The following is a 27,011-nucleotide window of genomic DNA, read 5'->3' as shown; positions in this document are numbered from 1 at the left end:
CGTGTAACTTTTTAGTGCTTTGCAACTGCTCATGGTAAATTTCATGTAGCTACATATAAGGCAATAAGTTTCATAGTGGAAATGGTCACAGTGGCTAATAAAATCAGAAGGGCATTCTAAGATAGAAGGAGACAAAATGTATTTTCTTTATTTAATACATGCATATTAAATGTATGAAAATTGCTTAGTAATTCAACTTTGACTATGAATATAAATAGGAAAGTGTTCTGTGCTGTGGGTCACCAGAAGCAGAATTGAAAAACCCCTGGCCTAGAACTACGATCTGAAGTTCACTTATTAATTTATGGACTTTGTTCTTGAGACATTCTTGCAATAATCCTTTATGTGTTAATAAGTCCATTGAGTAATTGCAAAGAAGAGCTACCACAGAAGTACTATTTATTCAATCTGTAGCTTGAGTATTGTTGGGCCTGCAAATCAATTAATTTCCCATGACAATGGTTCCCTTCCCTTCAGGTTCTTTCAGAAAGATGCAGGTTTGAGTGTGAAACTGAGAACTTTACCTTATACATTTTATCAGGTACTGTCTCTGTTGTGAAAAAGAATTAAACCATTATTTATCTTATGGAGTTTCTTTGAGCATCTCTATCTTAAAGGGAAGGAAAGCCGCCTCAGCATCCATTTAGAGCTTGGGAGATATGGGTGGAAGTGGGTGCAGGAGAAGCAGATATTCAACAGTAGGAAGAGCTTTGTTTTAGTTTTTGGAGAACCAAAAACAACAACAATAACCCACATTCTTTTCAGATAACAGATGCACATGATAACTCAGTAAATCTGGCATTTCATCAAGCCTTGAAGGAAACACCCTTATATGTGCTAAAAATATTTTATGACTTTAAGAGGTTTAACATATTTCCCTGCTGTCATGTCTGGTGAGTTTATGGAAGTACTGTTCAAGCCAGAAAAAAAAACATTTAACAGCAGAACCTTAAATTGGTACGGAACCTTTGCATTATCTGTAGATTTGTTAAGCTTTATAATCTTCAATTCTTCAGACTTGCACATCTGTAGTGCTTCTTGAATGGTTCTTTAGGCCTGAGCTTTTATCATTCCAGTGACTTGCAAACTGTGTTCAGACTCACATTTTGTGAGGGTTAGGGTTCTTCTGCTCGATTATGACATTAATCATTGTTCTCACTAAAGTTGTCATTAGTTAATTTTGTTGATTTTTACAGAGAGATGAGCACAGTGATGTCGACAGATACCCCATATGTTTATTTTGTTTCATATCAAAGTATATATTGGCCTGCAGACCCACATGGATAAATGTCAAGGACCCCTGGCCCTTAGGAACACTACACTAAGATTGGGTAGGACCATTTGCTCTCAAAACAGCCTCAGTTCTTTGCAGCATGGACTCCACGAGATGCTGTAAATCAAATTCTGGTCCACTTTCACAAGATTGCACCCCAGATTTTTTAGGAGCAAAGGGACAGAACACAGAAGTTTGAGATAATGTTTGCTTTGTGACATGGTGCAGTATCATGCTGGATGTATCCATTAGAAGATGGGACAACTGTGGCCATGAAGGAATGCACTGGTCAGCAGCAATACTCAAACAGGCTGTGGCATTTAAGGGATGATTGGTATTAACAAACCAAAAAAGGTAGTACGTTCCCCACACCAAAACACCAGCCTGCTGACACAAGACAGGTTGGGTCTGTGGATTCAAGCTGTCTGCATCAAATTTTGAGCTTACAATCTATCTCTGTGCCTCAACTGAAAACAAGATCCATTGGACCAGGCTATGTTCAGATTTGGTGAGCCTGGGCCTGTTCTGTTCTTGGCTGACAGAAGTGGAACCAAACATGGTGTTCCGCAGTAGGTGTACATTTGTTCCTAATAAAGTGCCAAAAAAGAAATTTCTTTTAAATATGCCAACTCCCATAGTTTAGGCCATTCCGTTTTTAATGCATCTCAAGTATTGTGGTCCCAACACCCCTTGATTCAAACACAGATGTGCCTGTTGTTTTTAGTAGCTTGAGAAAACATCCTGAATTTTAGGCCAAGGGTGAACTCCCACTGAAAATGGAAACTGTTGTTTCAGCCACTGTGGACAAACTGTTATGTGGTGGAATGAATATAGCTGTAGTAAACTGCATTATTAGAGGTCTTCGTTGAATTAATGCCAGTTTATAAAAAATGCTTCTGATAACAGACTTGATGTCTGACTTCTTTTAGCATGTAGTTTAATTCAGTTAATGTGCAAATGTTCTTTAATTTTAGGTTACATTTCTAAATCAGTTAGACTAGAAAGGAATAGCAGCCATAGTCTAGTAGGGATGTCCCGATTAAGTTATTTTGCCCCCTGGTTTCTTAATGCTGAGTATCATCCGATACAGTCACACAGTTTAGATAGGATGAGCTGAAGATTAATACTGAGGTATAAGCACTTTATTTTTAGTAGCACTTTCTACAATGAGACATTCTGCACTGATTTATTTAGTGTATTAGAGCGTGTTTAATATCTTATAATGCAGTCTGACTCTCCTCCTAGACCATTCAGCTCCCAGCTCCTTTAAAACACTGCAATCAAGTCACTTTATGTATGTGTAGTGGTACACACTCTGGACTGATATCTGATTTGGGTTTTCTATAGCGTGTGTATATTAGCATTAGTGTTAGCCTACCTGCCTCTGAACGCCCCATTCAGTGCAGGTTTAAAAACTAAGAAAATTGTTCCGGTAGAGTGTTCCAGAGTGTTTCCTCCACACCAGGGCAGACCTTTATGTCTACCACACTTCTGTCCAGTGGTTGTAGAAATAAACTGTTGAATCCCAGCTGTTGTGATAATATTGGCTCAATACAGATGGATCATAAACTTAGTGTCACTGGAAGTCATTCTAATATTAACACAGTTGGCCAGCCAGGTCATTATTTCCAAAGAGACGTGACATTAAACAGTCCTCTCTTTTTTATGTTGCATAATGTACGTTATCTATGTTAGTTTCTAGAATGACTGTTTAAGTGTTGGTAGACAGCTGGAATCAGTGATCCCCCATTTTATGGCTGTGTGCTGTCAACACGTGACATCAGTATGACGTGTTGCTCACGCATGCACGTAGCTAGGCGCTGCACTGTTTGGTTGAAGAAAAGTTTCCTGCTTTTCACAGTGCTGAAATGCAGATGGAGGCATGCCAGACTCATTAAAGGCGTGCTGGGCCAGTGCTGCTGCAGGGCTTCCGCCCTTCTTATCATGCCTTATCCATTTCAGTTCGGATTTTAAACCTCTAGAGGAAAGGAACGTGAAGGAAGAGCCTTTTCCTTCTAGAGCTATCAAACTGGCTAGCATGTACCCGTCTCTATGGATCACCATGACTTAATTGCACCACATCACGAGTTGCTACATTGTTCTTTCTGCTTTCCTTTCCTAAGATCCAAATCTGCACTCATCTCAATTTTAAACAAACACTTTCACTCTGTGTTAGTGCAACACCCTGATTTTACAGGAACATGCAGGTCTTGCATGGGGGGAAAATGCCACAGTATTCCAATGCAGTAAACCACACCCAGAAGAACAAGAAGTGAAGAACATTACAAGAAGTAAAGGCCTGAAGTTAGCAGAAGCTACACCTAAGATGTGCAGCAGTTGAAAAGACAGTAAACTGAATTTATAGGTTTACACCAATTATCTGACAGCCTGATCTGCTAACTAACAGCTGAGCTACAGACACATCCAGGATTGCTTGCTCTACCTTTCAGTTGAAGGGAGCACATCACTGATCTGGCTTGCTTTTTCCCCACCTGTTTTCAGAGTGTGACATCACCAACCTGTGGTCCCCACGGTGCCCCCACCATGTAGCTCTTTTGAATGGAGATGGGGGAATGAATTTAAAAGACACCGAACAGGAATCTGACACATCAGCCACGTCTTAGTTCCACAAATACCCTCCTCATACCGTCCTTACTATAATACGGTTATACCACCCAACCCTACAGGGATCCCTTCCACACTCTTGCCCTGTTCTGAGTGTTAAATTCTCTGACCAGGGTAATTGTGTTTGAAACAGTAGAACGGCAAAAAGGGTGTGACTCTGACTTCTACTTCACGCTCCTTTCCATAATTTGCTTTGAGAGCGGAACACAGACACCCCAGACAAAACCCCCAAAAAGACGGTTTATGTATTTGTGGCTTAATGTTATTGCTCAAGCTCACGATAGCCCACATTGAATTCACAGTGGATAACATCCAGATAACATGCTCTGTAGAGATGTCTTACATGCTGCAGACACTTAACCGCAGCGCTTTTCAGCATCTATAGAAAGCATTAGCTGACTGTCTTGTAATCAGTTCTCTTGCTATTTTTTTGCTCCTATCATGTTTGGGTTTGTGAGGACGCAAGACTGGCCTGGAAGGGAAAACAAGATGAAGGTTTCAAAGCTGTTCCGCTCTGCCTCTGTGATGCAGGCTGAGATTAGATTGGCGTTGGTGATGGCCATCACAGCAGAGCTGGGTGCTGAAACACACATCTAGGTGATAAAGCATATATGCCCAAAGCATGCTGAGTTTGTCAGGGATGGGAGGCCCCCTGAACTCAGTCATGCAGTGGACACAAAGGAATGTCTGATCTATCATCTGTGGAACATTGTGTCTAACAAGATCTTCTTCACATCATTATTAATTTAGGATGTGATTGCTGAAGGTCCTGCTTATGTGGATTGCTGAGATGTACCCATTCAATTTTTTTTTTGGTTCTTTGCTGTTAACCAACAGACTAGGTATCTCTCGAGCAGATAAATATGAGCCTGTTGGCACCATGCTTAACGCCAGGCTTGGGCAAGAGGGGTATCAAGCATTGAGCTGTGGAGCAGTGGAACTGTGTTCTCTGGAATGATGGGGTTTCATCCAATAATTTTGTGATGGGTTGTTGAGATGGTGGTCATCTAACATTCTGACCTCATTAACACTCTGGTTGTTGAATGCAATCAAATCCTCACAGCAGAAAGTCTTCCTAGGACATTTGAGACAGTTAGAGACAGTTACTCCAACAAAAGCAGGATAAACTCTTTTTTAATACCCTTGATTTTAGAAGTAACAATAATGGAGCAGGTGTCCCAATACTTTTGTCCTCATAGTTTAATTACACTCTTTAAACATGTTGCATTTGTAATGCAATAATAATACAATACTTCATCCCTGCTGCAAAATATTGACATGACCGTGCCATAAACCATGGGAACCATATTAGGATGCAAACACTGTAGCATCTTTAATATAGAGGTTCTCTAGATATTCCAAAAGGAATATCTTCATGATTCGGCAACCAGGGAGCTATGTGGAAAAGACTCTTCCCTTCAGTTTCATGGCCTTGTTTGGTAGAACTTTGAGAAAGATTACATTGTGGCCTACTGTGGCTCTCCTGGCTATATTCAGAGCCCTGGGTCATAGAACGATGGATTTAGAGAACCAAAAGGTTTGTAACCTTAAAAGAGGGGGGGCTGGGTGAGGAATATCATAGGGAGTGGAAGAGGTTCCTTGATTACATGCATACTCTTTGTATCATGTGTGTACTAAAAGAGGCATTCGATATGAGGGAATGTTAAACCTTCCATGTGTCTTATTTCAGTAGGTGCCCAAATATAGTGCGTCCTGTGTGGGAAACACTGTATATGGTCTACAGTATCACACTTTGTCTCAGGAGACCATATATCATCATGGCCCTTAGAAGGTCTGAAAGCTTAGGTCACTTAAGTCAGGTAAAGTGTAATGTGAAGTCCTGGAAGTGATCAGGCCCTGTTCAGCTTTTCACTGCTGGCCAGAGTGGACTGACCCAGAGGCGTTGAGACCAATACCAGCGGTTCTCATGGTTCTCAGCAGCACCCACACACTGATTCAATTACCCAGAACAGATGGGGGGGGGGACAGATGGGGGGGGGGTGCGGGGGCGGATCTCAGCCTGACCCCTGGTGCTGTGCTCGGCTGCAGACTTTTGGCTGACTGCCTCACACGTGAGCAAAAGAATGACTTTCCTTGGAGCGAGAGAAGGACGGAGGGATGGAGCAAGAAAGGAGAACAGCTCCTTTCCCAGGCTCCAGTCTCAAGTGTGCTGGAGAAGATTAGGGGGGTGGGGTGGGGGGTGTAGGAAGTGATGGAGTGATGAACATTTGTCCCAGCTGGCCTTGTACGTTTAGACTGCTGAAGCCATTTATTGGAATGTTAACACCAGAGCAGCATCACTTTATATGGTCAGGACATGTTGAGGCCAGAACAAGCAGTAGCCTATTTAGTCTCTTTGTTGATTGTTCACTTTTTTCTGATAGCAGGATAACATATTTCTTCCCATATGTGTATTATACTGAGATCACTGATCTGTAGCCTGAATTAAAGCAACCGTATGTATCCTTTTTAACCTTAAAATAGCAGCTTCAAAATCATGTTGATGAGTCACATTTGTATTAAATCCTCTAATATTGCTCTACCGCCCCACTTTCTGACTGTAGGGGGAGCCCAGGAGCAAGACATACCAATAATGCTACTTTGTATGATAAGGGAGTGTAGGTTTAAAGGGCCCATGCCTTACAATTAGTCTAGTATTTGATTTTTTGATCTTGATATATGTAAACAGTATCAGTTGTGATTAGCTGCATTGTTTTTTGCATCACAAAAACGGGCTGTTTTTGCAGCTTATTTTCCATATATGGACTCAGATGACTGGGAAGTGTATATTTGCATAAAACATTAAACTGTTTTTATTGCAAAAAAGTGAGGAAAGTGAGGAAAATACATTACCCATCATATAGTACCTTTACATCAGGGGTGTAAAAAAATATTGCAATGTTTTGCACTATATTGAGTTTTGTGTTATGTTTAAACCCAAGCAGTGTCTTCATGGCAGTGAGATCTCATCTCTTTTCTCAGATTTGATGTTTATGTGTGGTGTGGTTTTTATAAAAATCATCGCATACAGTATGACAGTATATTGAACCACAACCCCTGTATCGTGATACGTATCATATCACCAGGTTCTGGCCAATACACAGCCCATTTCAACCATTATTAGAGTCATGATACAGTGAAGGTTCCCTAATATGTGTTTAGACTGCTACAAAAGCCATAGTGTGCTTGTCATCCAGCAAGCCTTGTTATTAAGCAGTAGCACCCTGATGCAGCCTGACATTTACATAAAAGGTTCACCTACTGCCACCTGGTGGTGTATTATGGAGTCCCACACTTTTGTGTTGAATTGAAACAGTCTCTCTTTCTTTTTTCAGGGCTGTTCTGGATCATCATGTGGGAAGTGTGACTGCAGTGGTGTAAAAGGGGCAAAGGTACGTCCCTCTCCTCCTCACACCTTCATCATTTTGTAACATCTTTTGTGTTGCCATGCCAATCTCTGCACTGTAAGCTGTGGTGTTTCTTTGTCATGTTTACATGACAACGTCAGCAGTTCAGTAATCCTTTCTGAACCTGCGGAGGTCAGCAGTAAGGGCGTGCATTCAGGATCTGAGTTAATCTAAACAAGCACACACAATGAATGAGAAGTTCTCCAGCCAGGCACTTTATGAGGTCATGAGCTTTCCCCTTTCTTTTAAAAGGTGACGAATTCCTCGGCACTAGTTCACACATTATTTCACATTTAAATTTCCTCTGTTTTTTCTACCATGCGCTGTCTCAAGCCTTCTTGAGCTCTTTGGAAAGGTGCCTGCTCTCAGTTCCCATGATTCCCTACTGTGAGGCACAATTCAGAGTTTGGAACACCCTTTAACCCCTTTAACGCAATGAAAAGGCCTATTACACACTAAAGTGTATTATTTCGTAAATACGGAGACTTCTGTATAAACTCGTGGGGCTATTCTTTGGTAGTAGAAGTTGTAATAGCACGTTCGGCACTATAGTATTACTATTGTAATACTAAGAAAATCTGCAAGATTCAATGTAATGCTACTAAAATCATCTGTAATATTTAATGTTTACGATTTTGTCTATTGTAATCAATACTTTTTGTGTAGTCTACTGTAGTAACCTGTTATGCTCTTTTAATCAGTGCAAATAATATTTCAGTTACAAAAAAGAATAGGAGTAGCTCTATCTCCTAAATGGTCTTCTTACAAGCATTTTTACCAAAAAGCCATCATCCATGTAAGCAGCCAAAACAGCTTTACATTGTTCTTTAATAGAAAGATCAGTAGCGCCATCTAGTGGTGCCTTTCATACAAGTAGCTTAGTATGCTGGACTGAAACATTTATCTGTAGTTCTTCCTGGAGTATCTTCATTGATCATTCTTCCTTTTCTGGCACGCAGGGTGAAAGAGGATTCCCTGGCTTGCAAGGCAATATGGGATTTCCTGGTATGCAAGGGCACGAGGGCCCTCCAGGACCAATGGGACCAAAGGTACGCCACAGCCAAAACTCAATTAGGCAGCAATAATTTGTGTTGTATTAAAGCTTAATGCAGAATCCATAGTGCTGTCACATGCTCAGCATAAACTCAGAGACTTTACTTTCCAAAGTATTTCCCACTCTACAGAACTGTTACAGTGACATTGTTGATGTGTGCTATTCTAGGGAGATCTTGGAGAGCCAGGCGCACCTGGAATGAAAGGCACTCGTGTAAGTAATACTATTTTCTGTACTTTAGTGTTACAGACAGTAAAACTAAATGGGATTTTAAGATAAAATAAAATAAGGGCAGTCTGTGAAAGTTGTTATACTGTATTATGCTCAATTATAAACCATAAAATCTCAGAAATTTCCATTTATACCTATTTATTACTGGTTTATTCAATTTTAGTCTTTATTCAAAACTCTCTGGCAAATGTAAGTTCTCGTGTCTACTCTTCAACAGGCAGCACTCTTTTATCTGACACAATTATAGTTCAAAGTTAGCAAAGATGTTTTAGAAATGCTTCACCAAACTGTAATAAGTGATGTTGTCTTTGCTTTCTTAGGGACCTCCTGGTGCAGCTGGTTTCCCAGGAAACCCTGGTCTGCCGGTACGTTGCAGAATTTGAATCAGATGTAAAATGACAAAATATCATTTACATTTACACCCACAATGTGCAGTTGGATATTAGTAATAGCCAGGTTGCCCTGTGCTATACCGTCAAATCAAGGACAATCAAAGAAAGGTGCAAATATACAAATCTAGGGAAAGAAACAATATAATTGTATTAAAGTTTTATATGTTATCATGTTATTTATATGTCATAAGTTCTTTAAACTTCAAAATGTTTCTTTTGAAGTTGTATATCATATGAAGAAGCTTTATTAGGGGGGAAAAAGTACCATTTAACTAAATAAAGCTGCTAAACAGCTGCTATGTTGTAGAGTCTTGTTGTAGTCAAACTGACATTCAGCACCAAAGGTAGTTAGTCTTACTTTCTACTGTTACAGTGCCTTTAACGTTATCCACTTCTGACTTCTGATGCATCCTCTACTGTACTAACAGTCAGCTAATAGTAGTGAATGGCAAAACAATACTTATGTTAATCTAACAGATGTCTTCTCCTTTAAATCGTTTAAAAATTCCCAGACAAACTTTATGTAGACACATTATTTAGTACTTCCATGCTTGAGACAGTAGATGGCAGCATAGCAGCTGCACAAATTGTTTCATCCCACTCACTTGAATTTTACAGTGTCTTTTGGTTTATTTTAGGTTTTCATTTCTTAGTTAGTCTTTTTAGACTACATAAGCGTACTGGCTCTGAAAAATAAAGGTACCAACAAATTTTTGAAGCTACATATATATATTATTTTAAAAAATGTAAAAGGTTCCTCACAGTCATATATATTATTTACAAATATGGTAAATTGTAAAAATTGTAAAAATATATGTATCTTAATTGTGTAATTGTGCAATTTTAAATTAAAAAAACGCCCCTGATATCATGCAAACAGCCGTGACCACAACACAAATGAAGCATCTCATAGCTGGCAATCACAAGCTTAAGACAGTACAAACAAGTGGTGGTGCACAGATGAAGGGTTTTGCTGCATTTGTGTTCTGTCTTTGTCTTTTTGGCCCAACACAAACATTACAATTTGGCCTACCAATGCAAAAAAAGTGTGGGTACCCGTTATATGTAACTTTTTGGTTGTTATTGCTGTGTTCCCTCTTCAGGGTCTCCCAGGTCAAGATGGCCCACCTGGACCACAAGGTATTCCAGGGTGCAATGGAACAAAAGTAAGATTTATTTTATTTGTATTTTTCTATTTTTATTTACACAATCCATACAATTATAGCATGATTTATTAAGTAATTAATGGTTTTAAGGAAATTATTTGTGATATATTTGCAATTAAAGAAAATGTTTGTGTCCTCCAGGGAGAGCGTGGTTTTGATGGAACTCCAGGCATACCAGGACTGCAAGGACCACCAGTAAGCAAAAGCACGGCACACTGCATACAAATATTATTATTTAATATTGCATACAAATTCCAGATGTTTCAGGTTCTCAGCAATCAGCACATCAGTAATATTGGAAGAAATAGTGATTAGTTATCTTTTTATCTTTTTTTGCAGGGTATTCCAGGCATTCCAGGAATGAAGGTAGGAAGACACACACACTGTTACTTATTAATGTGTGCTGTATTTTCATTTGAATTGACCATTGATGGCTTTAAGGTCTGCATTTGATGAAAGCATTTGTTAAGAGAAATTAAAAATGTTGGTCAGTAACCTGATATTTCTCTCACTCAGGGAGATCCAGGTGGTATTATTGGTGGCATAATTCCCCAGAAAGGAGAAAAAGGTTTCCCAGGACAGTCAGGACTACCAGTAAGTCTGACCTGCTTTAACTACCATTTCTGCTTAAGTGATGGATGAGCCAAGAACACAGTTTAAGCATCTGATTTCTTCTCTAAGGGCTCGCCTGGAAGCCCTGGAACACAAGGACCAATCGGCCCACCTGGACCACAAGGGCTCAGAGTGAGTGCTGTAATCTAACACATCAAAGAGAGAATGTCTTACCATTTTAATCATATCTACAGTGCATCTAAAGAATGTGAAAAATATTAACTGATCTTCTTTTTCCTACCTTTCCTTTCAGGGATATACTGGGCCTCCTGGTCCACCCGGTCAACCTGTAGGTGTTCATTTTGAGTGATTTTATTCGCCTAGTTTTCCTTACTGAATAGAAAACTAATTAGTTACTGTGGTCTGTTTGATTTGTTTTGTAGGGACAGCTCAGCTTTGTTGGTGAAAAGGGTCAGAAGGTAAGTCAGGATAGTCCAGTTTCTCACACTTCTTACATGATGCAATGCCCATAATGATGTCAACAGCTTATGTAATTTCATCTCCAAACATTCTCCTCAGAATAATCAAATTATCTAAACCCCTTAACACAGAAAGGCTTATTATATGCTAAGATGTATTACTTGATAACTACAGGCACGTCTGTACACACTGGAGGAGCTATTTTTGGTAATAGAATAGTTTGTAATAACACTTTTGGCCCGCTGGCGGTCCATAGGGTTAAGTCTAGTTGCTAAGTCAAATATATCTTGTTGTTGTGAGAGTGTTATTAGATTATTTAACTTACCTGTTTATATGTAATTACATTATATTGGTAGATAATTGGCAGCATATTTTCTGAAAAAAAGCAAACCATTTGCCATTATAATGAGGTCATTCCATATTAATAAAATACTAAAAACAAGTGATACTCATACAGTACCTATAAACATAATTAGTCCCATCAGGATGTTCTCACCATTGCTTTTATAAATGGAATCAAGATCAATATCATTTGGCTCTTTACAAGAATTTACAAAAAACAATTTCAACAAAGTAATCAATTAAATAAAGACATATAATATGTAATACATGACTGCTTAATTATTTTATCCCTGACCAAGTGACCTAATTCAATAGAGGTCCAGGTGACTGGTGCTAATAGTTAATGAACTATAGATCACCTGAATGCAGTGAGTGTGTCTCAAGTGATTGTAGTATAACTTGTAGTATAGAGTAGTCTTGTTAGTATAGGTGTCTTGGTGGCCTCCCTCACTAGTCTCCTTTTTGTGAGGATGTCTTGCTCTAGGCAGATTTACACATATCCCTTCCATTCTTAATGAATGATTTAACTGAACTCCACAGGATGTTCAGTGATTTGGATTTTTTTATATTCATCTGTAACATATGGGTTGAGGCAGGCTACATGTGCCAAAACCAGAAGCGACAAGAAAAATGAGTCCAAATCAGTCCAATCATGAACAGCACCTGTGTGCTGGTGAAGGGCGACGCTTAGCCCTTGCACATTGGAGCACATGACCTGTGCATGAGCTCCCCACTGAGGCCAGCAGAGGGAGACATTACATTATCCCCCTGACTTATACTCTTCAGTAACCTTCTCTTAGAGTTGTGTGGAGCGTACTTATGTCTTCATGGTGTCTTAATTTGTAGACAGGAATGCTCATTAACCAGTGACTGGACCTTCCAGACAGGTGGCTTTATATTACAATCACTTGAGAAATATTTACTGCGCTAAGGTGAGCACTAGTTCACTAATGGTGAGACTGCTAACACCAATTGCCTGGACCTCTGTTGAATTAGATCAGCCACAGTCATATTTATGCAATCACAGTTCCTTTTTGTAAATTGATATTTATAAATGGAAAAATCATTGAAAGGGGAAACCATCAACATCAATTTTTGCAGTATAGCAATCATAATGAAAGCAAAGCCACACCATGGGGAGACCATGTATGGGGACCATATAGGCCTAAACTGCTATTTGCAAATGGCAAATTGTGAATATACATTCTAGCATAATAAACAATCCTCTTGCAGTTGCTAAGTCAACTCCATGTGTTCACCTATCCAGGGCACATAATGACTAAGCAAGCTAAATGTGCTACTGGGGGTTACGATCTTAAAAATATAGCTTCTTCAAAGGGTTCTTTGAACTTGTTGGTGTTTTCATCAGTTTAAATATTCATTCTATCAGATTTCTGTTACAAACATGGTATCGCTGGAAGAACCCTTCGTAGCACCTTTATTTTTAAGAGTATAACTGTAGTCTAGTTCAATGATTGTAGTCTTAACGAAGGTTAGTGGATATACAAACAAATTGTTTCTTTACAGACATGAAATAGAGCTGTTCAGCTTCTCCTACTTTACAGCGCAGTGTTTTTCAAATAAACATGACTTCCTTTCTAGGGTGACCAAGGCCCCAGAGGTCCTCCAGGACCCGGACCAGATCCCAAAGAGCTTGAAAAACCACCGCAATATATACTGGTAAGATGCTGTTGATTAGATTTACACTACTGCTGTTATGATTTGAATGCAGGTCACAAAGTATCATGTAGGTAATAGTAGAAATTGTAAACTGTATTACAGATATGTGGTGTTGATGTTTCAATTTTGAGGTGGTAAAAATAGGGGCATGCTATATAAGGCTTCGAAAGAGGCACTTCATAGTGTTGTATTGATTATAGCCCAGTTGCTGTTTTACTAGAAGCACTTCCTTTGTCTTATATGAAATAAATAAAACTCTCAGGAATGCTGCAGTCTGTAAAGAAGGTGCATTGATTTTGCTCTGTTCCCTCTTTGTAGGGGAATAAAGGAGACAAAGGTGACAAAGGAGAAAAAGTAAGTTCTATTGCATGATGAATACTGATCTGTGTATAGAATATAATAAAAATATAATAAATAAATGTTATATTTCAGTGTGTAATTTTGAAAACGGGTTTGGATCTCTAATATTCACATTATAGCAGTAGTGGCTTTTGAAATACTATACATTTAACTTCATATTTTCTTCGACCAGTGTTCAGTGTTTCAAGCCGGAATAAAAGGTGAACCAGGACCTCCAGGGCCACAAGTGAGTGACATGATCAAGTTCACTTTATTAAGTTCATTATGTCCCACCTGTCCCAGCTAATTCTGTACAGTGGGGAACTTTTTTGCTGATGTTATGATGTTCATATTTGTACGATCGTATTACATCTCTGCTAATTACATTCTCTGCAAATGAAAACAAAAACGTGATGTCCAGCAGAGTGCCTGCACATGTTAGAACCTGCCCCATATGAAAAGCCTGAGAAACTGGTTGGAACAGTCACTGTGAAATTACAGTCACTGTATGTTGTACGCCTCATACAAGACACAACTAACAACTAATAATAAAGTTAACTAGATCTAAGTATGTTCGTTCATTAATAAGCATTTCCCAAAACCGCTGTAACTGAAGTACAATGTGAACTCGCTCGCAAAATAAGGACTGACCTGATCTACCCGTTATTCACAAAGTACTACTTTTAGGTGAACTTTGCCTGCAGTTCAGCACTTAAAAGCCAGGGGCTGCTAATTCACGAGGGAAAGCATGCACATTATACTAGATGAATAAATAATTTTAGTTGATTTATGTTGTCATATGTGGATAAGAGCTATTAACAACAGCTGAGTACACCCCTCAGCCAATCAGAGTTCAGAATCTATATAATACTATTGATTAATAATATTGTTTAATATTGTAATAGTGTGTTTTTCAGGTGTGATAATAAAGACATACTGCGACATACTGAATTTAATCAGTGTTTGTGCTGTTTTGGGGGAGGAGTCAACAAAAGTGTACTTTAAGCACATTCCTTATGTTCCGGTTTACAAAGCTCTTTAGGAATCTCTCACAGAACTCGTTCTTTTCTCATGTCCTTCATTCATTAGTTCATTATTCGCTGAGCTTGATCACTTTCGGGAAACTCACCACAATACAGGTCTTTATTGTTGGACCCTAAAACCTAAAAACACAAAATCTGTGCACCATAATAAAGGTGATTATTGTAAGTTGTGCTGAGCCTGAAATTTATTTTCTAACTACATTAAAACTATCCCTGCCATGTGGAGGCTGTACTTGAGTTTTTTCCTTGCCTTAAAATTGATCTTAAAATAATACACAGGGTTAAAATGTGTTGCCCTGCTCTTCCTGGTTGATCTGAATGAAATATTGAAATGAAATATTACAAATGAAAATCAAGCAATGTAATATGGATTGTATTTTTTTTTCTTAGGGAAAGCAAGGAAAGGATGGAGAATATGGCGCTAAGGTAGAGTATGTCTGTTGTGTGGTTTTGTTAGCAAAAAAAAAAAAAAAAGACCTACAAAACAGAGAGCGCTCACTAGAAACATAAGCTAAATATGTTACAGTATTTTTCCTGTATTCCTCAACCAGGGGGAAAGAGGTGACCCTGGTTTTCCTGGGGACAATGGCTATAAGGTAGGTGATGAGCTTGATGGTCTTCTTTAGCAGGCTCTCACAGTTACAGTTACATTACCTACTATTTGTTTTGTGTCGTGACCTTACAATTTTACATTTAACATTTTGGATCTTTTTCAATAGGGGGATAAAGGAGAGAGAGGACCTCCAGGATATGTAAGCAGACCACCTTTACCTATTTATATTGCTTAGCTCAGTTTGTCCATTCATAGCTTTCCTACAATTACCAGAAAATATTTGTTGTATTTGTTTATAATTTTTTTTTTTTTTTTTTTTCTTTTTAAGGGTGAAGGTGCACCTGGCCCCCCTGGTCCTCGAGGTGCTCCTGGACCTCAAGGAGAAATAGGTAAATAAGATATTAGCTGTTATACCCTTATTCCAGTCACATGGCAGACTAATTTTGGCAGTCTGGCTTTAGAGGCTTTAGCAACCTTAGCTTGTTTAAATCTGATGGCAGTGTCACTGACTCTACTGATAATAATGTACAGCCTATAGCAATCTATCACCATAGGATAACACATATTATGCAACACATAACACCACTACCTGCCACTGAGCTACCACACCATGTGGAAGACTGGGGTTCGATTCCCAGTCTGGGTGACTATGCTGCGCTACACCAATAAGAGTCCTTGGGCAAGACTCCTAACACTATGTTGGCCCACCTCTGTAATATGAGTAACCTTGTATGTCAGCTAAATGCCGTAAATGTAAATGTACACCTTAAGCCCAGTAACTGCTGCACAGTTTAAGTTGGAATGTTAAGTTTAAATGAGAAGCCAGTAATTTCAGGCAACTTAAGCCATAACAGAGTGTGGGATAATTTCTTAGTCATTTTGCAGTAGTCTGTTTATTATTTAACCTTATTTATGTATCCATATCAGGTATCCTACATTTGAACATGTTTTTATGCCTCAGAAAAAATACAAACCTTGAAGGCTATAGCCTGATACCCTTGTCACGTCTCTGCTCTTTCCTGTCATTTCCCTCTGATGATCTTGAATGTACTTGATATGTTCAGAATGGGATCTAACAAAGAGGAACATTCATAGAGTTTTGTTTGTTTTTGTTACAAACTACAATTTTAAATAGATTAAAACATATGAATAGGAATAAGAACCCAGTCTGGATCATCTGCTAGGCCAGCACCGGCCACCAGAGGGAGACACAGGGCAGCATCTTGTGCGCATTGCCTACTTAAACTGAGCATTTGTGTTACTGTGCACTCCATCTTCATTTTATGGCACTTTGTGTGTATCAACTTCAGACCGGTTAAAGCAGTAATCTAAACTGTTAGCTCATTTCCCTGTCAGGTTTCTCTTAAAAAAATCATAAATAAATAAAATTATATACATAATGTATATATAGTGGTGACTCAGCGGTTAGAGCGCTGGAGTTGGCTGCAGGCCGCTCTGGGTGTGTGTGTGTGTGTGTGTGTGTGTGTGTACTCATTGCCCCTAGTTCACTAGTGTGTGTGTGAGTGTGTGTTCACTACCACAGATGGGTTAAATGCGGAGGACACATTTTGCTGTACAGTGACAAATACGTGCACCTTTATCTTTTTATATATATATAAGGCCATTCTTGCCGTTCTGCCTTTTGGAATACCTGTTTGCTCTACTTGCGTTCCATATTTGTTCATTGCTTTGAACGTTGTTTTTTCAGCGCTATAGTTTTCACTTATTCATACATGCTCGTCTGCAGCCTTGGACTTTTTTTAGTTGTTCTTTGTTTGAGTCAGAGCTCTCCAGTAGCTCTGACTACCCTGGTAACCTTGGTCCCACTTACCCATCAACCCTGGCCCACTCAGTCTATGCTTCTCCACCACCAAAAGATTGGCAGTTCAATCCCACTGCAAAGTCTGTGATCTTATTTCTGTTCTGAATGAACCCACATGCTTTCATATTTTCTAAAGTAAAAGGAAGCACAGAAGCATCCAAAAAGCTTCAACACACTCATCCATTTTAGTAAAATGATTTCACTATGTATGCAACACCCTCTGCTAGCAGCTTTCTTCTTCATCTTTTGGGTCCATTAATTGATTTATCTGAGTTACAATAAAATGTGACTAATATTAAGTTGCATGATGTGTAACCAGGTTTTACTGTTCCTTTAATGTAGCATTGTCCCCTAAAGTAACATGTGATCCTTTTCACAGGCTTCCCTGGACCACCTGGAGATCGTGGTCTCCCAGGTAAGAGCTGAACGTCTCACACATCTGAGCGCTTAAAATGACAGAGACTTCGTTGAATTTTCTTCTTTATTGTATCTTTTCGTATGAGTTCTGTGTCTCATCTTGTTGTCTCCCTTCCTTGCATCTCACATTGCTTACAGGCAGGTTTATTGATGGTCCTCCTGGAGAGAGAGGCGCCCCTGGAGAGATTGGCCAGAAAGGAGACAGAGGTGCTGATGGAGAGTCTCTCAGAGGACCACAGGGAGCTAATGGAACTGCTGGTCTACCTGGACCACCTGGAGAATTAAGTAAGTACAGCCATGTTAAGGATATTAGACAAACAGCCAGGCCCTAGTCAGTGTTTTTTTTATTCTAAGTGAAGTTACAGACTTTTGGTTTATTTGATGATAAACATGTTGCAGTTCTCATCAGGTAATCAACTATATGCTGCAGGTAGAAATAAGCTTTTTAACCAGAGCCTTGCAATTTAGTTGTATAATTGTACCTCTAATGATCATCTTTTCATGCAGGTGGATCATGCAATGTTCCGCGTGGCGAGCCAGGCCCTCCTGGACCTCCTGGGTTGCAAGGAGAGATCGGACAGAAAGGTGAGAAGCATGTATTTGAGGACCTCATGTGGCTGAAAGGATTTCTGCACTGAATCACAACATCAGAGGTGTTGAGAGAAGATAATCCAGGTTCGAATCCAGGTCATGCTTCTAGCTATCGACAGACAGGGCAGCGAGAGAGCACAATTAGCCTTGATCTCTTCAGGGTGGGTAGATGGCACCTTAATTCCTTCACTCCAGTGTGATGCTTTGTGCACAACACTTTGTTAGGGGGCCAATATTTAGGGTTGTGTTAGCTTAAACTCCATAATAGATTTTTAGTATAAGGATAGTTTCAGTTTCAGCTGTGCTTGAAGGAAGCACAGTGAACACGCCTTTGCACAGGTTACAGTTGAGATAGCCTCAGACATCACTATGTGAGAGGAGAGCACCCTGACTATTTATTCCTGAAAGAACTGGCGGGAGGAAAACTCTAGATAACCACTCAGGTAGCCAGTTAACAGTCGCCTGTGCTGACTAGCATCACACTAGGAGTGATATGGGGAGGAAGTGCCATCAATCCACCCCTGACAGAGCAAGGCCAGTTGTACTCTCTCTGACTCCAGCTGCTGATAGCAAGCAGCATGACCCCAGGATTTGAATGTGCGTGTAGTTTTCACATCACCTAAAACATACTAAATACAAACTAAAACAAACTACATGTTTAATGTTTCAACAATGATTTATGTTTTATGTCTCTCTTAGGTGACAGAGGAGACACTTGCACAGATTGTTCTGCCTTTGGCCCTCCAGGTTTACCTGGTTCTCCAGGACCAAAAGGAAATCAAGGTGAGGTTTTTGTCTTGTGGATATTTTGGGAAACACATGCGCAGTTAAAGAATATCACTTTATTATAATTTATACATGCATCTTTCGCCCATTGTGAACTGACTTTCTATATAGTATATGAGTAGTGCAAATAAAGAATCATAAATGAAGTCATTAACTGTACTGTGACTGTACAAATTTGAACTAGACTAGCTGTGGCATTGTCAGGGCCCGAGCACACAGTCTTCTGATGCTTGGGCTTTCAGTCAGTTTTCTAATGACTGTCATTATAATGTTTTGTATACAGTACTCATCAGGTTTATTCATTTTTGATAGGTTTTCCTGGACCAGCAGGCTCGAAGGGAGAAAAGGGTCAGACTGGCCCTGCTGGAACTCCTGGAAACCCTGTACGTGGTGAAAATTACAATTTATTTCACACATTTTCAAGCATAGTAAAGCATTTCAGACCCTCAATGTTGTGACCCCCCCAAAAAAGTGGCTCATCTCCTACCTAAATCTGCAGTGTTAGCAGGACAAAGACTTAAAGTCTGTCTTAAAGACAATAAATAAATGTACCAACAGGAAAGAGGGAGAGGAACAGGACTGATCCGTGAGGAGATGCCTGTTTTAGACATTTTCTCACAACAATATGGTCTCCTCAGCTGCTCATAGTTGACCTTGTTGTGCAAAATCAGTAGCAGTGGTCAAAGATGGTATTCCTACCTCCTATTGGATATGCTGCAGTATATGATGAAGGTCTGCTACCCAACCCAGGTTTGTTTACAAAGGAGTGATTATTTTATTGTGCACTCTTGTGTGCAAATGTGGAAGGTAAATTTGTTCTTTGTATTTATTGCTGGAAAACATTTTGTAGATGATTTCTCATAGAATTATGTTGTTTAAATTAGTGGTTCCACTATTAATATGGACCAATATGGTTATTGTTATGTTATCCTCCAGATCAACAAAAGGGTACGGTACACATAGCAGATGGTTAACATCAAGTACATCACTAGGAGCATCTTAATGCAGAAGCAAAAAGGCAAAATCTCTATTAAGATATTTAATTTGTTCACGAAAACATATCATATACCTACATATCCTGTATATAAACAAAGCATTTCATTGACTGTGTTTACATGTATTCTCTTCAGTCTTATAGAGTGATTATTGCACATTCATCTATATTAATACACCAACTTCCCCTTAATTCATATTATATAATAGATATTCATATATAGATATTCATAAATAATCATCAATAATTTCTCATCAATATTTATCCAGAATGCCCACCATCCAGAACAACACCTACATGATCACGTTTCAATCACAATTGGGGGAAACAAAAGTCTTTATCTTCTTCCTCCTTCCAGGGTAGAGATGGTCCCCCAGGTTTGATGGGTGCACCAGGAGCACGGGGTGAACCTGGCGATATCTATCTGGCCCCAGACCTGAAGGGAGAGAAGGGCACACCCGGTTTCCCTGGCAGCCGGGGATTACCAGGTATAGATGGACTTCCTGGTAAAGATGGACGTCCAGGTCAACCAGGACCTAAAGGAGAACCAGTGAGTGCCTTCTTATCTTAATAGACGTTTAATACAACATATTTTACTTCCTTTTGTCTTTTGTCTTTGTCTTTTTCTGAAGTTTAACCAAATTGAGTAATTTGTGTTATTATAACCTACAAACATTATTTCTACAAAGGCCAGAGTAGGCATTAAGGGAGATCGTGGTCAAGTTGGAGATCCAGGTATTACCGGACCCCCTGGTGAGAGGGGACCCCCAGGTTTTCCAGGGATTGGTAAACCAGGAGAGACAGGAGAGAAGGGCAGTCCAGGACAACCTGGTGTGCCAGGAAGACCAGGGTTGCCAGGCCAGTAATTCACAACATAGCTTAATTCACACCTTTTAACATTTTAATGTATTAATTGCATTTAGATGTTTGTTTTTTAGTATAAGTTATTAACACTATATTTGGAAGAACTCATTTCATAAATGAATGAAAACTGATTTCAGGACTTAAAGGTGAACCCGGAAAAGGTGTAAGTTCCCCAGGACCTCAGGGACCACCAGGACCTCGTGGAGAGTCTGGAAGACCTGGCCTCCAAGGTAACTTCTGTTTAGCTGCTATTAGTGTTATTCCCTGTTTCTCAAATCTGAAAATAGATGCTGTCACAACTACAACTACAGTTTGCTTAGAAAGGTTTGATAACATCTGCTTCAGTACAGTGAATTCCACATCCATCCTTCATCATACAGTTATAGAGATTTGAGACCCTTTGCCAAATTAGGTGTTTGATTTAAATATGTAAATGTAAAGCAGTAAACACAACCCTAATCAACTATTAGAAAACAAATTGTGCAAATGCTATTGCACAGTTATATTGAATATAAATTAAAGAGAACTGAGGAAGTCAAGGGTATTCAGTTCTGTTAATACTTTTCCCACTGTGTGTGTTCATGTACTGTTAACTGCAACAAATCTCATGCACAAACATCTGTGATTATAATACGCTTCGTTTTAATGTATCTTCTTAAGGTGAACAGGGTACTCCTGGTGATCAGGGATTGCCAGGATTCCCCGGGCAGAAAGGTGACCCTGGCCTTTCAGGAATTGGACTCCCCGGCCCTCCTGGGCCAAAAGGTAAAGTTAGCAGTAACATTATACTGAAAAAAGCATTGTTTTATTAATATCAGCAACACTGATTTTCAGAAATACATTTTTTCTTCCTCTCTGTTCAGGTCACTCTGGTATACCAGGCACTCCTGGAGTTCCCGGAGAGCCTGGTCGCCAAGGGCAGGATGGTTTTCCTGGACGTCCAGGGGAACCAGGGAAAAAGGTATGCTTGTTTAATTGTGCTTGGGTGTCAGATTGTTTGTTGTTTAGCCTTCTGTGCCTTTTTATTGATTGAAGTTCTGATTGATCTCATATAACTTAAAGGGTGAACCTGGTATTGGCCTTCGAGGACCGAAGGGCTCTATGGGGCAACCAGGAGTGCCAGGGTTTCCAGGCGAAAAGGGTAACGTAGGAATGCCAGGGGTCCCTGGAACTGAAGGGCACACTGGACCACCTGGTCCTCAAGGTGTCAAAGGTAAGTTAATAGCTTGCTGGCATTATTTGATAACTTCTGTACATCATAAGAAGTTCAGGTAGTTTTCTTCTGACCAGTGTGCCTGCAATTAATCTTGACCTCTTTACGTTTAGGTGAACAAGGACCTCCTGGAGCTCATGGTTTGGCAGGACCACCTGGACCTCCAGGACCTGGTGAGCCGGGATCACCTGGACCAATGGGACCCCCTGGACCACCTGGTCCATTTGGTGAGTTCTTCCTCGATCCTTCTTAATTCTTACACCTAACTCATCTGCACCCAGCCAAATCACTTATAAAGCTCTGTAAACTGCAGGTCGAATTGGTGAAAAGGGAGAGAAAGGTCTCCCAGGTTTCCCTGGTGAAGCAATGCCTGGTCCTCAGGGTGAGAAGGGTGCCTCTGGTTTACCTGGCTTCCCAGGACCTAAAGGGCAATCAGGGGAGCAAGGACGTCCTGGACAAGACGGATTCCCTGGCGAGAGAGGTAAGTGAGTTGCACTTTCCGATGATGTAAATGTTGGGCCGTAAGAACATTATCAGTGGATAAGTATACTTTTGTTTGTGTGTCGAATTTAGGTCCCAAAGGAGAGATGGGAATTATGGGAGCACCTGGGTCACCAGGATTTCAAGGTGGCCCAGGAAGTCCTGGATCACCTGGGCAAAGAGGTGAACCCTTTCATACTTATGCTGGACTTTCTTTCTTATGCACACACAGTATGCAAGTGTGTGTGTGTGTGTGTGTGTGTGTGTGTGTGTGTGTGTGCACCTGCCTAAAATATTCTGACTCTTGCAGGTGACCCTGGTGTCACTGGGCCTAGGGGAGAGATCGGTCAGCAAGGTATCAAAGGAGAAAGAGGAGAGCAAGGGGAACGTGGGCCACCTGGAAATGTGACTGATGTGGACATGGAGCATATGAAAGGAGAGAAGGGGGATATTGGAGACAGAGGTTCGAAATTCAGATCCCAAAAAATTAGGTCTTGCTGTTTTGGAGTGCATAGCCCAACAGATACATATGTCAACTAACTGAACCCTCTGAAATTCTCTTTCAGGTGATCCTGGTCCTACAGGTGAGAGAGGGTACCCCGGATCAGATGGAGATCCAGGAATGCCTGGAAAGGATGGAATGCCTGGTTTACCAGGACAGCCAGGTAACCTTCCTGTGAATGATTGAGTATAGGCACACTGACCACTTACTCAGTTCTCAGCTGCACTGACACTTCTCCTGTGGAAGCACAGCAAAGCATGCTGCTATTTCATGTTTGAATCTTCCCCTTAGGTGAGAAAGGTGACCCCGGAGTTCCTGGACTGCCTGGACAATCTGGTCAGCCTGGAATTAAAGGCAGCATAGGAGAAATGGGAATTCCAGGTACAATGAATAACACTGTTTTAACATCCCCTCAGATGTGATTGATCACTCAAGTCATGTTTGCTTACTTTTCCTCACTTTTGTTGAGTTCTAAGGTATGTTTATGGCTTTAATAGATTTACTGATGTGCTTTGTGATGCTGTTTTGATAATGTACATTGTACTGTTATCTGCAACATAAAAATGCAGACTTTTTTAATTATGCGGTAAATCCAGACATGACTGCAGTGAACCCTGTTGTTGATTGGGTTGACTCAGTACTGTATGTCAGAATACTAATAATAATTACATCAAGGTTGTAACAGATCTTTCTTGATTTCATCAAAGTTAATGACATTGATACCTGTTTGCAGGATCAAGTGGTCCAAAGGGTTCTAAAGGTACAAGTGGAACACCTGGACACCGTGGGTTTAAAGGAGATGAGGGGATAAAAGGTGAAAAGGGAGAACATGGACTGCCAGGTTTAGGAATCCCCGGCCTTCCTGGCGAGCAGGTATTGTATTTGGTTGTACACAACAAGCAAGTGTTTGTTAACATCAAATAGAGAACAGTATATATTTAGTAAGTCTGTGTTGAAAAGTAACAACCACAGGAGCTCTGCTAATCTCTTTTGCTCCTCACAGGGTCAAATGGGCCCCCCTGGTTTCCCTGGTGAGTCTGGCCAAAAGGGAGTGAAAGGTACAATGGGAATCCCAGGAAGTCCAGGAACTCAAGGACAAAAAGGAGATTTAGGACCCACTGGCTATCCAGGCAAGTCCAAATTCACTTTACGGCCTCATGAGCCAGGTTAAGGTTGTTTTGGTAAAGTAATGTTTTGTTAATGTTAAGGTAGAGTCATGTTAGTTACCATTCGCTTTCTGAGCAGGTAGCCCTGGGGTACCAGGAGAGAAAGGTGTTACAGGGTTACCTGGATTACCAGGAGACCCTGGAATAGCAGGACGACCAGGTGGGTGAAAATACTTGTATTTAGTTGTAACATAAGTTGTTCTCCTGACATACTACAACATATTGAATATTTACTGTTCACATTGTACCAGTATTAAACTCATCATTTTAACTAGACCATCTGAAATTATATAACTTTTAACACCTGCTTTCATCAGAGTACAGATCTACTTTTTACAGACATGATGAAATGGTTTGTTTGTATCTAGGTGAGTCCGGTCTACAGGGTCCTCCAGGACCTCAAGGGGAGAAAGGAGAGTCAGGAGTAGATGGCATTCCTGGAACTTCGGGAGAGAGGGGTGATCCAGGTCAGTGATTAAACACTGCATTACCACTGCATTAATAGAATCGTATTAGCATACACCTTAAATGTTTTGAGAGTGTGAACAGCTGTAGCTACAAGGTTAGTGAGTTTTTACATCACTGTAAAAGACATTTTTTTCCATTTTTTTAGGCGTACCTGGTAGAGGCTTTCCTGGAACACCTGGACTGTCAGGCATCAAAGGTCAGTCTGAAAATATGTAGATAAATGCATCATTTCAAATATTTTGTATTTGATGTATTCAAAATCCTAATACCATTTACAGGTCAAGGGTTGACAACATATATCCACTCAATGGTTTGGTGTGTTTGGTTTGGTGACACTTTCAGATATGTACTAGTCAGACATATTGCAAAGTAGAATTTTATATGTTTTGTTTTAAGAAAGTGATATGACTATCTCTAAAGTTATGAACTATTTTTACAATGCACTGAATTACTATTTTTGTTAGATGCATTGTAAAATAGGTGTATTTTTTCAGACAGAACAAAGAATGCACGTGGATTTGATGCAGTTCAACAAATGAGGGTGTAAATCAGAAAAGTGATCAACTGTCCTATGTGAAGGGATATTTAATCATTTACGCTATTGCATTGTGTACTGTGTTGTAAAAGTCTCTCTTCTGTTTTGCCACTTTCAGGTGACAGAGGCAACCCAGGTCTTCCTGGTACTCCTGGAATCCCAGGTATTCCTGGAACCAAAGGAGAAAAGGGCTTGCCAGGTTACCAGGGGATCCAGGGTCAGCCTGGAGAAAGAGGATTACCGGGGCCATCCATGGAGGGACCTAAAGGAGATAAAGGAGCTCAGGGAAATCCTGGAGAGCCAGGTAGGTTTGACACTGAAAATGTTTCAATTGCTTATAATCAGTGCTTTAAAGCCTCTATTGGAACAAACATTAAGAGTAATGAGATGCTCCTCCCCTTGTGCTGCAAAATGTATGTATTATTAGTCAACAATACTTTTCAGGTCCCTTAAAATTGGTATTGGTCAATAAACAATAATATCTGTCAAATTGTATTATCCATACCATATTTGCAGGGGAAACTGGTGCTCCAGGCCCAGCAGGTGTTCCTGGAAGTCCTGGACCCAAAGGAGAAAGAGGAGAGAAAGGTTTCACAGGCCTACAGGGTGCTCTGGGTCTGAAAGGAGACAAAGGTTTCACTGGACTTCCTGTAAGTGTTATACATATCTCTATATATATCCCATAATTAGCAGTAGATGAGGGGGTAAAAGTTGCTTTTTTCATGAAAAATAACAAGACAGCACATTTAAAAACTATATATGTTCTTTCCAGGGTGAGCCTGGCTTACCAGGTTATAATGGACCAAAGGGCGAGATGGGAAATCAAGGTGTTTCTGGCTTCCCAGGTAAGACTCATACTAAGGCTTGAATCATACATACCGGTATTTTTTATAAATCATGTTCAGTATCTTTTTAGATCTGTCACACAAAGCATAGATAATATGGCCTAATGTCTTCCTCAGGAATGAAGGGTCCAGCTGGAGTGATTGGTTCCAAGGGTGAGGCTGGTGACAGAGGATTCCCTGGAGCTAAAGGTTTGTGGATTTGTTTTCTTCCTTTGCTTATTCTGGTGATGCTGCTGGGTTGGGACTGCATGATATGCTTTAATAGTAAGAATATGAGCAATATCTGTGTAGTAAATTATTCATTTAATTGCTGTTACTTACCAATACTCTAGGGAATGAAGGCCCTCCTGGACCTCCTGGGCCTCATACCTTTGTAAAGGGAGATATCGGCTTTCCTGGACCACAGGGTCCCTCAGGTCTGCCTGGGTCTCAAGGGTACCCTGGAGCGAAAGGACTGCAAGGTGAGTTTTCTAAATGCATTATCCTATTAAAATGACTTCAAACTAGATAAGAAAAAGGCAGCATTTTAGACAAACATTCATTTACTAATGTAGCCCTCTTTTCTTTCTCGCTCTTCCTCTCTCTCTCTCTCTTTTATTTCTACATGTGTCACTGTCACTCTTTCTCTTTCGTTCTTTAACAATCTTTGCCTATCCAGGAATTATGGGTATACAGGGTATCAAAGGAGAAGATGGGGCACCCGGGTACAATGGGCATCCCGGATCAAAAGGAGAACCTGGGCTTATAGGACCTTCAGGTATGAACCTGCATTCCGATATAGGTTCTTCCATTGTGGGAAAACTCTAATGCTCCTCGTCGTCATCATGTAAAATACCTATATCGGTCTTCTTTGTTTAGGACCCAGAGGATATCCAGGCCCTCCAGGTCCTGATGGTCTCCCAGGTCAGGTTGGGCCTCCTGGACCCTCCTCCATGGACCATGGTTTCCTAGTAACTCGCCACAGTCAGTCTGTAGACATACCTCTGTGTCCTCAAGGCACCACTCTGATCTATGATGGATACTCCCTACTCTACGTGCAAGGCAACGAACGATCTCACGGCCAAGACTTGGGTCAGTTTCACACATGCATGCACACAGTGGATGGGGAAGTAAAGCATAAAGCAATAGTGGAAATGGAAATTAATTAGAAAAAAACTGGCATATTTCCAAACAAATGAGCAGCTGAGAAAT

General features: G+C 40.3%; 1 protein-coding gene across 1 annotated transcript in view; it reads left to right on the top strand.

Moving 5' to 3' along the window:
• Positions 1–27,011, top strand: part of col4a1 (collagen, type IV, alpha 1) — a 51,701-nt gene that overhangs the window by 19,946 nt on the left and 4,744 nt on the right. The window contains exons 2-48 of the mRNA XM_072686105.1: positions 7,234–7,290; positions 8,265–8,354; positions 8,528–8,572; positions 8,911–8,955; positions 10,086–10,148; positions 10,290–10,343; positions 10,488–10,514; positions 10,665–10,742; positions 10,830–10,892; positions 11,014–11,049; positions 11,144–11,179; positions 13,125–13,202; positions 13,521–13,556; positions 13,735–13,788; positions 14,975–15,010; positions 15,136–15,180; positions 15,304–15,336; positions 15,466–15,526; positions 17,339–17,374; positions 17,515–17,661; positions 17,884–17,961; positions 18,667–18,750; positions 19,066–19,136; positions 20,106–20,297; positions 20,437–20,605; positions 20,749–20,841; positions 21,272–21,376; positions 21,475–21,572; positions 21,674–21,824; positions 21,938–22,051; positions 22,138–22,305; positions 22,398–22,487; positions 22,615–22,767; positions 22,871–22,969; positions 23,098–23,187; positions 23,540–23,679; positions 23,810–23,936; positions 24,052–24,132; positions 24,341–24,439; positions 24,586–24,636; positions 25,094–25,279; positions 25,492–25,625; positions 25,748–25,820; positions 25,938–26,009; positions 26,153–26,281; positions 26,479–26,577; positions 26,679–26,891. Coding sequence (XP_072542206.1) covers positions 7,234–7,290; positions 8,265–8,354; positions 8,528–8,572; positions 8,911–8,955; positions 10,086–10,148; positions 10,290–10,343; positions 10,488–10,514; positions 10,665–10,742; positions 10,830–10,892; positions 11,014–11,049; positions 11,144–11,179; positions 13,125–13,202; positions 13,521–13,556; positions 13,735–13,788; positions 14,975–15,010; positions 15,136–15,180; positions 15,304–15,336; positions 15,466–15,526; positions 17,339–17,374; positions 17,515–17,661; positions 17,884–17,961; positions 18,667–18,750; positions 19,066–19,136; positions 20,106–20,297; positions 20,437–20,605; positions 20,749–20,841; positions 21,272–21,376; positions 21,475–21,572; positions 21,674–21,824; positions 21,938–22,051; positions 22,138–22,305; positions 22,398–22,487; positions 22,615–22,767; positions 22,871–22,969; positions 23,098–23,187; positions 23,540–23,679; positions 23,810–23,936; positions 24,052–24,132; positions 24,341–24,439; positions 24,586–24,636; positions 25,094–25,279; positions 25,492–25,625; positions 25,748–25,820; positions 25,938–26,009; positions 26,153–26,281; positions 26,479–26,577; positions 26,679–26,891 — 4,279 coding nt within the window. The remainder of the gene's footprint in view (positions 1–7,233; positions 7,291–8,264; positions 8,355–8,527; positions 8,573–8,910; positions 8,956–10,085; positions 10,149–10,289; positions 10,344–10,487; positions 10,515–10,664; positions 10,743–10,829; positions 10,893–11,013; positions 11,050–11,143; positions 11,180–13,124; positions 13,203–13,520; positions 13,557–13,734; positions 13,789–14,974; positions 15,011–15,135; positions 15,181–15,303; positions 15,337–15,465; positions 15,527–17,338; positions 17,375–17,514; positions 17,662–17,883; positions 17,962–18,666; positions 18,751–19,065; positions 19,137–20,105; positions 20,298–20,436; positions 20,606–20,748; positions 20,842–21,271; positions 21,377–21,474; positions 21,573–21,673; positions 21,825–21,937; positions 22,052–22,137; positions 22,306–22,397; positions 22,488–22,614; positions 22,768–22,870; positions 22,970–23,097; positions 23,188–23,539; positions 23,680–23,809; positions 23,937–24,051; positions 24,133–24,340; positions 24,440–24,585; positions 24,637–25,093; positions 25,280–25,491; positions 25,626–25,747; positions 25,821–25,937; positions 26,010–26,152; positions 26,282–26,478; positions 26,578–26,678; positions 26,892–27,011) is intronic.

The sequence above is a fragment of the Salminus brasiliensis genome, chromosome 8 (assembly GCF_030463535.1).
Source record: "Salminus brasiliensis chromosome 8, fSalBra1.hap2, whole genome shotgun sequence".
Classification (NCBI taxonomy): domain Eukaryota; kingdom Metazoa; phylum Chordata; class Actinopteri; order Characiformes; family Bryconidae; genus Salminus; species Salminus brasiliensis.
The sequence above is the reverse complement of the archived record's forward strand: the minus strand, read 5'-3'. Positions and strand labels throughout refer to the sequence as shown.